We start from the raw sequence: 16,677 nt of genomic DNA, 5'->3' as shown, positions 1-16,677 counted from the left end.
TTTTTGAACTAAGGGGCTGGGGTAAGAAATAGCACATGCCATGCATGCTGGTCCCATTGATTCTACAGAGATCTTAACAGGAGCAGAAGCTGTGCTATATTTTTGATAGGCAAACTGTAATATTGGTGTAGGGTTCAGCTAGCTACCCAACACAGCTGCTTGTAAAAATTCAAAGACTCCATCCAGTGATTGACACATCAGAAAATCAGGTGAATAGAATAAGAACTGGAAAGGACCTCAAGAGGTCATCAAATCCCCAGCACTCACAGCAGGATATAAGTATCATCTACATTCACCCTGATAGATGTTTACTCTAACCTGCCCCTAGGTTGAAGCCCCCAACAAGGATTGAACTCAAATCCCATGGTTCATAAGGCTAGTGCTCTAATCAGTGAGCTATTGCACCTTCCAAACCCATTAAGCATGACCAGTATACTATGGACGCTACATAAACAGTATGTACACAAACACCATGAGCCAAAATTTTCAGACTTAGATATATAAAGCAAAGGCCAGCTATACAATATGAAACAAATTCGGCTTAAGTTATGCAACTCTACCTATGGGAATTGTGTAGCTAGTCAACACACCTTAAGTTGAATTGCCAGTGAAGCCCCACTGCAGGAGGTCAATGGGAGAAATTCTCCCATTGACTTCACTTACTCCTCACAAGGAGTACTAGAGTTGACAGGGGACCCCTCAATGTTTGATTTACTAGATTGAACCCCAGAAGATCAACCTCTGGAATGTCAATCTTCACCTTAGCATACATGTATCCTCAGTATCTAAATAAAATGCCTGATTTTCAGAAATGCTGACCATCAGTTGATGTCAATGAACGTAAAGCAAATATTACATAATGTGTGGATGGGCCTTTCTAAAGGACATTTACAAAGGGGATGTGCCCAATGCTTCCTATAGGTCTGGGCCCTGATGTAGTATGAATCGCATTCTTTGCTAAAATGCTGCTCTATTTCAACGCCTTAGCTATGCCTAGCAGACGTCTGCTGAAACTTCATGTGTACTAAAGCTACTGGGAACATTTCAGTAAAACTATACAGCAGTTCATAAATATGATATTTTAAAAATGTGCTGAAATAAGGTTTGAGTTTTTATTAAACAAAATTCAAAATGTAACTAAAATTGCATCCTTAGCTAACATTTTGAGCACATGAACTGCAATGCAAATCATATGAATACTACCAACCCAACATAAAAAGGAAGAGGAGTAAGCAGCATTTAGAACTCCTAGGACAGGAGTCAGCAACCTCTGGCACAGGTGCCAAGAATGGCACAAAAGTCAAATTTCATCAACACACGAGGTGGAAGCTCAACCCAACCCCTCCTCCCCCAGGCAGCTGGGAGCTTGCTCAAAGCCATGCCGCCTGTGGATTAACAAAAGACCAGCTAATGCTACCAACTACCACCTAAATGGTAAAGCTCTGCATCTTTATTTATTAAAGAAGCTATTGTAAGCAGGACTATTAGTGACTTTAAAAAGTATTACTGGTACTTGGACCACATCTAGTGGTCAAAAGGTCAAATTTTGGACTCCACCTTGGAAAGGCTGTAGACCTCTCTCCTAGGGCAAATATTTTTTATAGCTCATCAAAGAGTTATTCACAGGTTTGTGGTATGACACAAAGTCAACTGAAACAGTTAATTTATCAGAGAAGAAAAGTTGGATTATATTGGGAGTGTCCATCCCTCCTCTGAGTCTCTGAGAAGCATATATACACCTTGTTTGTTGATAGTGTAACAATTAGTAGAGAAATGTATTTGTTGCAAGAAAATAACATATATTATAAATATGAAAGCAACACTAATGATTCAATTCATACATGTCCACCATGACACACAGTAACATATTTTCCAAGATTTCCCAAAACATCTGAAGAGTACAGAAAAAAGAGACAACCCTCTTCATTTACTCATTTTTTCCTGCTTTAATTTTGATAAGTACAACCTTTCTTAGGACACTTGAGATTACAGAGAAAGCTATGCATGTAATACTGGCTTTGGGTATCTTGAATGTGAGATGAAGTTTAATAGATAGAGTTTAATTCAAAGCACCAAATATTTAAGTTGAACTTACTGAGATAAAAATAAGGAGATTGAAGTTTATAAGCCTTTTCAGCAATTTTGATCTTTAAAGTGCCATGTTTTGCCACTGAGTTTTCAAAATGAAGATTTCAAATTCAAGAAAAAGATCAAGATCTTCAGCTGATATCTTAAGTGACTATCTACTATTGCCTCACCCATACCAACCTTTTTTCTTTTTCGCTGTTTGACTTTGGTGGAGTCTTGTCCAATGCCTCCATTTCCCAGGGCTCCTGACAAGGACTTCCCAAGATGTTGTGGGCCAGCAGATGCTGGGGGAGTGGGTGTAGGAGGTGGTGTGTTTTCAGGGGAGTCAAGACTGCTCTTCATACTTGTGGCCTGGCCTAAGAGATGTGGCTATCAAAACAGAAAGTCAAGCAGTCATTGCAAAATGAGGATTTTTTTAAAAAAAATGCTTCATTGCTTTCCTGGGCTTACTGTTACAAGCAGCATAATACAACATTCCATCGGTGCATTCTGGAAATTACTACAATTGCTGGGCCAGACAATTACAGCAATTACTGCACCTGTTATTGCTCATATGATTATTAATTTTCAATGCTGGAATAAAGGTCTACATATAAGTAGTAATTCTGGGCTGGAAATGATAATTTCTGTAGAAGAAGAAAGATTTTTCATTCTTAAAGCTGTATTCAATAGTTTTCAAAACACATGAACCTCTTTAATCCGGCTATGCCAGACCTTGAAATTTTCCAGACCATGAGTATTTGCAATAATGAAGGGTGCTTGAGTGAGGCAGGGATGCGGGGTGTTGGAGGGATGGCGCACGAAGAGGATGCAGTGTGGGGTCTGGGTGTGAGGGAGATGGGGGCAAGGTGCTTATCTAGTGCTCTGCTGCTCAGGTCATATGTGGCTCTGCACCCCTCACCGCTCCCAGTTACCGCCACTTGCCACTATGGAAGCAGCGGGGGAAAAGCCTTCAGACCAGCACTTTGCTGCGTTGCTGTGCATTCACCTGGTGAGGGAGTGGGAGCGGCAGCACACAGAGCCACTTCCTCTTTCCCACGCCAGAGTCCAAATAGAGGTGTTCCCAGATTATAGAGGTTCAAGTGTAGTCTTTAATACGAACATTTCTGAATACATCTAACAGTGATTCTCCCCACACCAACACATCAACATCCGTCAGATAAAAATACCTACTACAAGGAACTCAAAAGATCCAAAAAATACATGTGCACATAAAATACATAGCCACCTACCTATAACATTTATTTCTGTTCTTATACAATGATGGTTATACTGACAATATTAAATATAAAACAAGTATTTACCTCAGCAGAATGATGATATTGTATAAAAGTAGCAGATATTGCATGAGTGAAAGGGTCACCTGCTTTGGGAGCCATATCCTGTTTGACCAAAAGAGCCAAATCCACCAACTAGAAGAGCAAAAAAATGAACAATTAAAGACGATGAATTGCTTACAAATTGTACCTCAAAAGTGAAGGAAGACACTGTACGTGTGGTGACACAAATTCAGTTTTGACATAAGACACAATTTCCTAGCAGAAATGGTATTTAAATGGAAAAGTTTACCACAGAAAGAGGATTTCATCATCATCTGAAGTCTTTAAGGGGAGATTTTTTTTTTTTTTTTTTTTAAGATGAGCTTTAATCAGCTTCTAGGAGAAGGTCTAAAGTCTCTGTGCAGAAGGCATCTGTTCCTGTTGGTTATGGAGTCTGTGAACATAAGAATCCCTCTACTCATTTCCTTCCTTTATAGACCATGGAAAGAATGGGAAATTTTGCATTTCTCTCTGAATGCTCACTCTATTCTTACCTAACTCTGCTTGCAATTCAGTCTGCAGCAGTCAACGATTCCCCTTCCCCTCAAAGTACAACAGGATGGGTGTTTTTGTGTTTTTTCCTCTCCACCTTCTGTTGAAGCATCAGGAAGCGACCACATCTCAAGAGTGAGACACAAGATGGGGAGGACCAATGTTCTGAGGCGGCAAAGAGAATCCTTTCCCTCAGATGCTTGGATGGTGTGTCTTGCTTACATGCTCAGGGTCCTACTGATTATCAGATATGGAGTTTGGAAGGAATGTTACTTCAGGTCGGACTGACAGGAATTGTGTTTTTTTCTGCCATAGAAGGACGTAGAAGTTTCCTGACATAGAAGGGCCTCATCTCTCCTGTTCTCTGCATGTGATACAAAGTTTAGCCAGCAGAAAAGTGAAAAGCTTTGGTCTATCCCACGTTATTGGACTCAATAGTGTGGTAACTGGATGTATTGCAATAGCCTGTGTTATATAAGAGGTCAGCAAGACGATCTAATGACTCCTTCTGACCTGAAACACTGTGAAACTATAAATGCCTCTTTAATTTGAACTTCAGTTTGAACTTCAATAAGTTACTTTCTATTGAAGAACTGGATGCTACTTATCTATAACAGGAAGTTCTTTGAGGTGTGTGGTCCCTAGCTATATTCAACACATGGCATGCATGCCTGCCATGCACCTGAGCCCACAAATTCTAAACCAACAGTGTTGACTGGTCCTCACACATGCAATTGTGCTCTTTGTGTTCCATACCAAAGGCATAAGAGGTAGTGCTGGCTGCCACCTCTCCCACCACAAATCCAACAGGATCCGAAACAGAAGGATGGAGGGTGGGTAGTGAAATACTGATAGGGCACATTTCAACCACCTTACAGTTACAAGTAAGTCAACTCCACTTCTCCTAGTGCTGGTCCCCATGTCTACTCCATATGTGAGTGACTGATAAGCTGTGTTCAGACCAGAGGGTGGTACAAAGGTACCAGATGTAAAGAAGTTTGAAAAATGGCAGTCCCCCAAGCTGCATCTGCAGCAGAGGACTGGATGGTGTCAGGGAGGGATCGCTTCTCTCATGAATAAGCCTTGGATGGAGTTATGTCCTGGTATCCTGTGAGAGTAGGAGGTACTCCTATGAAGTTCAATGAGTCCTGGGGTTTAGCAGCTCTATGCTTTGCTTTCAAGGTCATGCTCAGAGGGCAACTGCCCATATGTGAGCCAATGGACACAGCTTTTCATGTACCTCTGGACTTGGGCACATGTGGAATACACTTAAGAATCAGAATTCAAATGTCCTCAAGAGCTTTTAAAAATGTGCTGAGTAATCTGTGTATGCAGACGGGTTGGCTACTAGGTAACATTTTATTGCCGCAAAATCCTCCTTTTTATACACCATTGGGATGACTGAACCCAAGTGAATTGCCAGAGCTCCCACAGGCTGTGTCTGCACTGCATTTTTTTTTTGACAATACTCTTTTGGACCTCCCAAGGTTGAAATAAACAAAGCCAAAAAATCACACTCACACAACCACAGCATTGCAAAATGGAGTGTTCCCATTTATAGATAGAATTCACAGCCACACATTGCAAAGGAGCATTCACAAAAGCTGTGCTTTGTTCACACGCATTAATTTTTTGATCTGGGTGGGAGGTCAATGAAAGTCATTCACAGAGATGGAGTTATATTTTGAGGGAAAAGCCCTCTTATCTCATCTTTTTAGGCATGGCAGTGTGAACGCTCTATTCCCCTCCACCCCCCACCAAATCCCAGCAGTGTAGACAAGCCCATAGCAAAGTGAGTGGTTTCAGTGGCCTCTTAGCTGCTAATCTTTACATTTAAAAATATGTTAACAGTGTGATGTATCTGCTGAGGTTACCTGGAAGATATTTAAGATTACTAGATAAGTTTGTTCTGCTGTATCACATGAGATAAGGCACATTTCCTTACCTGTGCCACAGTTTCATATGCTAAATATGCCAAAATCTCCATGGCAACTGCATTTGGCTTTATTTCCATGCTGCTGCAGTCCAGCCAATCACGAAACTTGGAAGCTTTCTTAGCTGTCAGTTCAAAGCAAAGTGAACAAAAGTTAAGGTTAACAACAGATTTACATTCTTATTTGCTTACTTCTAATCTGACATATTAAAAGTCATACACTATGTAGAACTTCATGTGAAGGGCAAGAGAGAGCTAGAGGAAGGATTCAAAGAAGGGGTTAGAGTGAGACAGAGAGATTAATGGGGGGAGGGCATAATTCCCCAGGCAGCACTTTGGGTAGCCTATAAGGGAAGGCTATGACCCTCTAGAAGGAAAGAGAAAGAAGAAGGTGCAGTAAACAGTGTAGAAGTACAGTGGGGACAGACAGGAAAGATTAGATTTACAGTCCATTATGGAGAAGAATCTCAGAGGAGTTAGTCTGTATCTGTAAAAAACAATGAAGACTCCTGCAGCATCTTAGAGACTAAGGCAACATCTACACATTGAGCTAAAATTAGTTTTATTAAAATTGAGTTACTAAAGCTGGATGGGTTTTAACCATTCGATTTTGAGCATCCTCACCTTCCCGCGGGCTCCCCATAAAATTGACTCATTGATGCCACACACAAGTCACCAAAATCGACTGTTGCAGGAACGTATCTGACAGTTTCCTGAGCCCCGTAGCATTCTGGCTATTTTCACAGGTGCAGCATGGGAAAAAATATGCCTCACAAGCGGCTGTTGGTATCTGACCACATCTTCTCACAGTTCATTTCCTGCATTCCTCTGCTGTGTTAACCAAATGTCTGAAAATTGTGACCACCAAGGGAGACTTTCCCCAGACAGCTAAAAGACCACCAACTACAGCCAGCCCTCTGGCTTTTGGTCCTTGTTGCCTGATCTCTCTCCTAGTGCTGCAGCTGCTCCCAGCGGCCACTCTGAGTATTGTGTCCTGATTGTCTGTGCCCCTCCCTTTTGCCTCCCTCCTCCTCCCACCCCCTCCCTTTTCATGCTCTGGGAATTCCTGGGATTTCAGGCATTTCCCAGTTTCCAGGCACAAGCGAACCTTGACCCTAGTTTAAGTTAGGGTAAGAGGAAGCTGCATACCAAATTTTATGATCATAGCTCTTATGGTTTAAAAAGAGTTGTTGAACAAACAGAACAGACAGACTCTAAATATATACATATAGACTAACTTTGGGTTACTCCTCAAGAGTTAATAATAGCTTTAGCTGTAGTAATATGGGTTTATTATTTTAAACATGCTGCTTTTTTTAAATTCAATTTCTACTACAAATAAGGGAAACAAGGTAAAAAGGTCTTTTGCCTTAATTTTTAGTAAAAGCCCATGTGCTGTTTACCATATTAACTATATTGCTTGGTTTGCTTTATGCTCAGTATTTAAATTATGGATAAATTCTTCTCACTGGTATTCCACCAGTAATAGCCCACTGATGTCAACTAACCACTTGATTGATATTAACTGTGAGGAGAAAATGAGACCAGGTTATTCAAAAATGTAGCAAAATTATCCATCAGATCATTTAAAAATAACCGTGATCTCCAGGTCACCAACATTCAAGGTTATTTTGCAAACAGAAGACTTATATTTTGTGCTGAACTCTGATTATAATTTTTAGGTTTAAAGATGGCATTATCACAAAGATCCCGTTGGCTGAAATAATCCAATCTGAAATACCATTTGCCTAATGGCTCACAGATGTCTGATACCAAATCTCATCTCAGCTTTTGAAACACAGTGAATAAGAAAAAGAACAAATACTTATAAAATAGGGGTTCCTACATTTGTTGACATTGACACAGAGTGCTATTTTGGATGTGTCATTTATTTGCACTTTATGGTACATAAATGAATCACTTATGCACCCAGTTCAAATGCCTTGTTATACAGAACAAGACAGGCATCGTTCATTTAAAGACACCATTGTGTTCGATTTTGTATTGTTGAGGGTCATGTGCGATTTTGTCATGCTTTACTGGCTCTTTCACTTCATTTTCTCTTTGACCTTTAACCTGAAGCTTTAGTCATCATGTAATCACTTCTGTAATGATGTTTTTCTACATGATCAAGCCCATGAATTTACAACCCCTATATTTGTGGCCCATAAGCACTTATAGTAAGTTTGTCTTCAGTGCTAGCAAAGCCCTAATTCTGTCATCATGTTATTAAGTGCTGGAAAGGCGTGTGCTGATGAATTTGGCTGATGCTGAATAAATTCCACAGCAGGAGGTTAGAGCTTAAACTAGAAAAGACTCTTTACAAAGCCATTTGTATGTCTATGGATTCAGAAGTAAAAAAGGAAAACTTGCTACCATTAGTTAATTTTAAATGCCTTCAGAAGTATTAACAACCATAACTTCAATAATCAGCTGTTTATGACAATAATGAGATGTGCTGCATACAAACATGGGTATTTTAATACATAAGCTGGTTAAAAGTTTTATTTATTTATTTTATATTATCACCCTGAACCAAAATATTTGTGTGCTGTGAAAACAGGGAAAAGTAAAAATAATAAAATGGTCTACCTGATCTCAATAAGGTGGAATAAATTAGCATCATTTAGTAGTTATGAGGACAGAGAACCTAACATACTCTTTTCATGGATTAAATGGATATATTTCCAATAAAGGTATCAATAAGGTTCTACAGCGTACATAAAATAACTGCACATCAAAATACTGTATAGAACTTATGTGCAATGTTCTCTCTAATCTTTTCCATCCATCTGGTGATTTCTTTCCAGCTATATGTGGAAAAATTTTTATCTGTACTGAAGCATGTGCACCATTAGTAGAAACAAAAACCTATCTGTGGATGTTCTGTTAATCAGCTAGAGGTGGAATTTGAATTTCTCTTAAGCAGCTGCACAAGTGCCCAGCTCACAGGGAGCACTGTGAGGTTATGTGATGTACTTACAAAAGCTTAACTGGCGACTTTCACAAAATTCGGCATACTGGGCTGAGTCCATCAGTCGCGTTTGTCTTTCTGCTCTCTGAAAAACAACAGATAGATTTTTAAATAATGTACCTTATTCAGACAAGAACTACATGCTGCAAAATAAATTCTTGCAGGCATAACTCTGAAATTAACTCAAAAATTAAATGTGATTTTAATAGCATAAAGATGCACAAAACAATACAGGATGGGGTTATTTTCATATGGGTCATATTTGCCAAGGGTAAGATTCAGAAATTTGATTCCAGAAGTTTGCTCATATATATTCTTGTATATTCGGAGCAGTTAGGGCTCTGACCCTGAGGGTAGGTCTACACAGAAGCCCTACTTTGAAATAACTAAGTTAGAGTCTGCACAACCCAACTGCTATTTTGAGATAAATTAAAAATATCTATTTTCTTTTGAAATTGGTAACCCTCATGTACACAAATCCACAGGTCTGGATTTAATGCACCCGAGGGTACTGAGGGAATCGGCAAATGTTATTGCAGAGCCTTTGGCCATTATCTTTGAAAACTTCTGGAGATTGGTATAGATCCTAGATGATTGGAAAAAAGCAAATATAGTTCCCATCTTTTTAAAAAAAGGAAAGAAGGACAATACAGAGAACTCTAGACTGGTCAACCTTACGTCAGTCCCCAGAAAAAATCATGGAGGGGATCCTCAAAGAATCCGTTTTGAACCCCTTGGAAGAGGGGAAAGCGATCAGGAATAGTCAACATGGATTCACCAAGGACACGTCATGCCTGACAAATCTGATTAGCTTCTATGATGAGGTAACTTGTTCTGTGGACCTCAGGAAGTCAATGAACGTGATATACCTTGACTTTAGCAAAACTTTTGATACAGTCTCCCACAATATTCTTGCCTATAAGTTAAGGAAGCATGGATTGGATACATGGACTGTAAGGTGGATAGAAAGCTGGCTAGATGATCGGGCCCAACAGGTAGCGATCAATGGCTCTATGTCCAGTTGGCAGTCTGTTTCAAGTGGAGTGCCAAGGATCAGTTCTAGGGCAGACATTGTTCAAAATCTTTATTAATGACCTGAATGAGGGGATGGATTGCTCCCTCAACAAATTTGCAGATGACGCTAAGCTAGGGAGATAGGTAGATATAATGGAGGATAGGGATAGGGTCCAGAATGACCTAGATACATTGTAGGATTGGGCCAAAAGAAATCTGATGAGGTTTAATGAGGACAAGCGCAAAGTCCCTCACTTAAGATGCACGAATCCCAAGCATTGTTATAAACTGGGGTTCAACTGGCTAAGTAGTAGCACAACAGAAAAGGACCTGGGGATTACAGTGGATGAGAAACTGGATATGAGTCAACAGTGTGCCCTGGTAACCAAGAACGCTAGCAGTATATTGGGGTGCATTAAGAAGAGCATTTCCAGCAGATCTTGATAAATTATTATTTCCCTGTATTTGGCACCGGTGAAGCCTCATCAGGAGTACTACATCCAGTTCTGGAGTGCCCAGTATCGAAAGGATGTGGATGCATAGGAAAGGGTCCAGTGGAGGACAACAAGAATGATTAGGGGGCTGCAACACATGACCCATAAGGAGAGGCTGAGGGATTTGGGCTTATTTGGTTTGCAGAAGAGAAGAATGACAGGTGATATGATAGCAGCCTTCAACTTCCTGTAGGTGGGCTTCTAAGGAGGATGGAGAGTCTGTTCTCAGTAGTGATGGATGGCAGAACATGGAGCAATGATTTCAAGTTACAGAGCGGGTAATGTAGGTTGGATATCAGGAAAAACTATTTCACCAGGAGGGTGGTGAAGCACTGAAATGGTTTATCTAGAGAGGTGGTGGAACTTCCATCCTTAGCGCTTTTTACGTCCCAGCTTGACAAAGCCCTGGCTGGGATGATTTTAGTTGGGGTTGGTCCTACTTTGGGCAGGGGGTTGGACTCAATTATGTCCTGAAGTTCCTTCCAGCCATAGAAGTCTATGATTCCACGAACTTATGTCACTTGGCTGTGTGGGAGGTTGGCTTATTCACACAGCTGAATGATACAATTCACAGGTCATATCAACCTAGGGGAACGTGTAGGTATACCTTGAGCCCTAAGTCCTTTTGAAATGACCACTACTGATACTGTAGCAAATATAAGACTGCCATTGCTGTGGGGCTGCACCAAGCCAGCAGCAGAACAATGGAGTGCACTTTGCTGTGCACCAGCTTGATACATGCAGCAGCACTGGGATTGTGACTGCTGGCATTTTAACAATTAAACCATGGCTTCATTTTATCCTTCACAAAGCAAAGATAGTGAGGAGAGGGAAAAAGTGAAAATTTAACAGGATACTTAAAACTATCTGAGAAAAATGTAAATAAATTTGAAAACATTTTATTGAATTATTTTAATTATATGACGTTACATGTAAAATAAAGTTTTGCGTAACACTGAGCCTCACAACAGTCAAAGTATTCAAATCATACACATTTATACGTAACTAAGCCAAATATCTGACCCTCTATATTTAAGCCAAGATTCACTAAAGCACTTATGTGCATACTTAATTTTAAGCATATGCTTGAGTTCCATTGACTGCAATGGAGCAACCCTGATTTACACTAGATGAGGAACTGTCCCATATGGAAGACTTCACACTCAGTGTGATAATCGATACTGTTACGTTCATCACTTATACAAGACCATGATAAATTTTATACAAAGTGTCTCTGTGAGATATTGTTTGGAACTCATAATTCGCTCAATATCATTATCCTATTGGAATATGTGTACCAACAGTATCTCTGAAGTCATGAAAGTCTGTATATATGACTGTTATCAAAATACACTGTAATTCCATGTAAGGCACACAAACCAGTTTTTCAGAGACAGAGACACACTGATCCTAGCCAAGTTTTAAAGAGCTACCATCTGCTTAAGCAGCCATTCTCCAGTAGGCATGGGCAGGGGGATGGGGGAGAGGAGTGGGAGAGAGAGAAAAGAGGCGGGGGGGGGAGGCTTAAACAAATGTACACTCCTTCACTGGTCAATTTCACATCCACAAAAGACTACTTGGAGACAGTCCTCCCCAATTTAACTTTCTCCTACTTCATCTCTGCTGATGACATCAGAGAAGCTCAAAGAACTGAAACAGGGAGAAGCTTGCAGTCAATATCAAGCTGAGAGGGGTTGAAAGTGCTTTGGAGGACAGGATAAAAATCCAAAATGATCTGGACAAACTGGAGAAATGGTCCGAAGAAAACAGGATGAAATTCAATTAGGGCAAATGCAAAGTATTCCACTGAGGAAGGAACAATTAATTTCACATTTATAAAATGGAAAATTACTATCTAGGAAACTATCGGAGGGGTAGCAGTGTTAGTCTGGATCTGTAACAGCAATGAAGGGTCCTGTGGCACATTATAGACTAACAGAAAAGTTTTGAGCATGAGCTTTCGTGAGCACAGACTCACTTCATCAGATGCTGGTCTTGGAAATCTGCAGGGCCAGGTATAAATAAGCCAGAGCAAGGGTGGGGATAACAAGGTTAGCTCAGTCAGCAAGGGTGAGGCTTACTACCAGCAGTTGGCCTGGAGGTGTGAACACCAAGGGAGGGGAAGCTGCTTTTGTATTTAGCCAGCCATTCACAGTCTTTCTTTAAGCCTGAGCTGAAGGCATCGAATTTGCAGATGAATTGTAGCTCAGAAATTTCTCTTTGGAGTCTGGTCCTGAAATTTCTTTGCTGTAGAATAGCCACTTTCAAGCCTGCTACTGTGTGGCTATGATCTCCAGTACCCATTTGTCTGCGATGATCTTTTGCCATTGGGGGTGGAACGGTCGGAGGCGATGATGGAACATTAGCTGGGAATGGCATTGCGCGATGGTAGTGATAGTGCAGTCCTCGATTTGCCCGTCAAACTTGTTGCCTTTGGGCCTGCCCAGAGGATGCGTGGCTTTGTTGAGAACGTCGCCTGGGAGTTCTATACTGTTGCTGCTGTTGATGTCGCCCTTGGTCGTAACCCCGTTGGTACTGAGCATGCTGTGGTGGGTACGGGTATCGTCTTTGCTGAGGGTAATACTTTTTCTTCCTATATGGAGGGGTATAAATACCCAGGGTTCTAAGTGTAGCTCTGGAGTCCTTACTGGAGTGGAGGACCGAGTCGGTTGAGTCTGCAAACAACTTCTGCGTGTCAAAGGGAAGATCAACAATCTTCGCCTGCAGATCCCTCAGGATACCCGATGTCTGGAGCCAGGATTCTCTACGCATGACCACTGCTGTAGCCGTTGAGTGTGCCGCCGTGTCTGCCACGTCCAGGGCAATCTGGACTCCCGTCCTCGAAGCCGCATAGCCCTCTTGCACAATCGCCTTTAGCACCGGCTTCTTATCTTCCGGAAGCGAATCCATGAGAGAAGTAAGCCTGGAGTAATTGTCAAAATTATGGTTCACTAGACGTGCTGCATAATTTGCCATTCTCAATAACAGGGTGGAGGAGGAATATACCTTCCTGCCAAACAGCTCTAGCTTCTTGGCATCTTTGTCTGAACCCCCCGATTTGTACTGGGAAGTCTTTGATCTCTGCTGAGACGATTCTACCACTAGTGAGTTTGGTTGTGGGTGACTAAAGAGGAACTCCATACCCTTCACCGGGATGAAGTATTTCTTATCCGCTCTCTTGTTTATAGGTGGAGCGGAAGCCGGGGTCTGCCATATGGTGGTGGCTGACTCCATGATGGCTTCGTCGAGCGGGATAGTGATTTTGGATGAAGCCGGGGGTCTCAAATTTTTCAGGAGTTTGTGATGTTTCTCCTGTACCTCTGCTGTTTGGATGCCTTGTGTGAAAGCCACCCTTTTAAACAACTCCTGAAACTGTTTGAGGTCGTCCAGGAGAGCAACGTCCCTGGGGGCCATAGCCTCTTCAGGGGAGGACGAGGAGGAACCACTAGGGTAAACCTCCCTCGAACTTTCAGGTTCTTGCGGCCGATGGTACACCCGCTTGCTAGAGGCTTGCGAAGGAAAGTCTCGGGGTTCCAAAATTAACTCCCCTTGAGACAGCTGTGTTTCCATCCCCGGCCGAGAGTGTTCGCGGGGGTATTGGACGGCCGGGGGGGACCTGTCCCTAGGTGTATGCCTGGGGTGTCTGTGTCTAGCATGGTAAGAGCGACCATGGCAGCAAAGGCACGGGTCCGGGGATGGGGACCTGGACCACTCTCGGGGTGCGTACCCCCAATGTCTGGGACAGCAAGATCTCCGTGATGATTCAGACAATGGTGAAACTCGTTTGGAGGAATGGAGGAGGCGGCTCTGGATAGGTTGGTAGAGACCCAGATCTTCTGGGTGGCGTGTGCAGCATAAGGGGAGGGCTGGTTGATAGTAGCATTGCAGCCCTGTCCGGAGAAGGGCTGCGGTGCCGGGTGTTTGCTCTCGCCTTTCCCCTCCCCTGCGGGGCTGGCACCACCCCCTCCCGTGCTGGGGATCTTGGCCCCGCTGTCAACGCCGCACTCGGCACGCTCAGCTGCGGTGCCACGCGGGTAACGTCCTCCGGTGCCTGCAGGCTCCGTGCCTGTTGGCCCTGCACCACTGGCGCTACAGGGGTCGGTGCTGCCTGTGGCAGTGCCGCCGGTTCTGGCGCTTGCCTGGCCGCCGCTCTGAGTGCTGCGCATGCCGGCTGTTTGGTAATCGGAGGCTCAGCCTCTGCCACGTGCGCTGCTGCACTGCCGCTTGTTTGGGTATGTGGCTGGGGACTATGTGCTGCGCCCGTCCCACTCGCTGAGACCGCCAGCAGGGATCGGGCTGGAGAGAGCTTCCTCCGTTTCTGCACCGAGCAGGTGAGGGAAGCCGCCTTCCTTTTATGGAGCCCAGGGGGTCCCTCTGGTTGAGGCCTCTCCGGCACATCAGGCTGGAGAGCCTTATCAAACAAGAGCATTTTCAGCCGCATTTCTCTCTCTTTCCTGGCCCTGGCTGTGAGCTTAGCACAATGGGAACACTTTTGGGTAACGTGTGATTGCCCCAGGCACCGAATGCATTCCCTATGCCCATCGGAGCTATTTCGATGTAGTGTCCCCATGTAGACGTAGCTAAAGGGCTGAACCCAAAGCTTGAGCAACTTACTTGGCTTCATGGAGCCCTATGTGGCATGAGGCACTGGACAACTGCCTTGCTTGCCACCCTGTAATGCTGGCCCTGCTCACCACTTCTTTTCTCAGGCATATGCCTGTCAGAACACTCTTAAATGATTCCTAGGAACTGACTGAGCCCATTGTGGTTGAAGCCAGTTTGAAAATTTGTTGCAGATATAAATTTAGTGACGGATCATTTTCTGAAGAAAATTGGAGGAAAGCAGGGAAATGAAGGGGAGCTGATTGCAACTCGCAGTTAAACAAGCATTGACAGCATAGATCCTAACAGCAGTAAAAAAGCCTAGATACCACAAATATGATCCAAAACATTTGGCATATGGATTTACATGGACTGGTTTTGAAGCTTGATCGCAGTCACAGTGTCTGGTGTGCAGTGAAGTTCCGGCAAAGAATACCTTAAGACGTTCTAGAATATTGCAGCATTAGAGACATGGCACAGCTCTTTTCAAACAAGCCACTTTTTTTTTTTCTTTCTTCCAGTGAAAGCTGAGATTGCTCCAAGGCCAGAAAACAGTATTGAGAACAGCAGCTACAGCAAACGAGAAAACCCTTGAGGCATCTTTTGATGGGTTGCATTGGATAACTAAAACAGGGAAACCACACATGGTTGGAGAAAGTGTTTTTTTCCACATGCTAAGAAAAGAGCGTTGATTAGGTTGGGACAAGAGTCAGTGATTCAACTTGATTTGATTCTCCTTTCTAATAACACTATTGCCAGATGTATTCACAGTATGGCAAATGACAAGACCAAACAAGCGATTTCCCAAAAATAAAGTGAAGTCCTTTATTTCCCCCATTCAACAAATGTATCCCATGCAGCTCAGATGCTGAAATATGTATCATTTGAGAAGGACCAAAAAAAAAAAATAAAAAAAAAACCTCAGAGGAATTTCTGTATAGCCAGTTGTCACCACAGTCTGCTACCTGAGAACAACTCTTCACACTTTTGGATAATTTTGTCTCTGATTCTGGCCTGAAGTAGCAGCACTGTTGAGGAATTTGTAGTGATGGAACCTGAGCATTGACTAGGAAAAAAAGAGTGTGCTAGTCACCCAAGTGCAAGCTGTTGTACCACATGCAGATTGGACTGACTGTATTATACAAAGGAAAGCCCTATTTGACCAAAAAAGAAAGAAAAACCACCTATTTTAAACCAAGTTCTCAATGAAGATCAAAACAAAAAGCAGTCAAGTAGCACTTTAAAGACTAGCAAAATAATTTATGAGGTGAGCTTTCGTGGACAGATCCACTTCTTCAGACCATAGCCAGACCAGAACAGACTCAATATTTAAGGCACAGAGAACCAAAAACAGTAATCAAGGAGGACGAATCAGAAAAAAATCATCAAGGTGAGCAAATCAGAGAGAGGAGGACTATCCAGTTATGTGGACTGCCTCCTCAAACCCTATGCCACCAACACTCCCAGCTATCTCCGAGATACCACCAACTTCCTGAGGAAATTACAAAACATCGGAAAAGCTCCTGATAACACCATCCTTGCCACAATGGATGTAGAGGCTCTGTACACTAATATTCCACATAAAGACGGATTACAAGCAATCAGGAATACCATCCATGATGTCACCACAACCAATCTGGTGTCTGACCTCTGTAACTTTGTTCTCACCCACAATTATTTCTGATCTGGGGACAATTTATACCTCCAGATTAGTGGAACTGCTATGGGCACCCGCATGGCCACACAATATGATAATATATT

The 16,677-nt window shown here is 42.6% G+C and overlaps 1 protein-coding gene across 7 annotated transcripts in view; it reads right to left on the bottom strand.

Moving 5' to 3' along the window:
- The window catches only part of SUPT3H (SPT3 homolog, SAGA and STAGA complex component), a 485,878-nt gene that overhangs the window by 65,535 nt on the left and 403,666 nt on the right, over positions 1-16,677 (bottom strand). For all 7 annotated transcript variants that reach the window (XM_074991369.1, XM_074991373.1, XM_074991371.1 and 4 more), the window contains 4 exons: positions 8,816-8,891; positions 5,845-5,957; positions 3,393-3,500; positions 2,269-2,457 (listed from right to left, as the gene is read on the bottom strand). In XM_074991369.1, the coding sequence (XP_074847470.1) occupies positions 2,269-2,457; positions 3,393-3,500; positions 5,845-5,957; positions 8,816-8,891 (486 nt within the window). The remainder of the gene's footprint in view (positions 1-2,268; positions 2,458-3,392; positions 3,501-5,844; positions 5,958-8,815; positions 8,892-16,677) is intronic.

The sequence above is a fragment of the Carettochelys insculpta genome, chromosome 3 (assembly GCF_033958435.1).
Source record: "Carettochelys insculpta isolate YL-2023 chromosome 3, ASM3395843v1, whole genome shotgun sequence".
NCBI lineage: Eukaryota > Metazoa > Chordata > Testudines > Carettochelyidae > Carettochelys > Carettochelys insculpta.
This window is presented reverse-complemented; position numbering and strand designations above follow the sequence as displayed.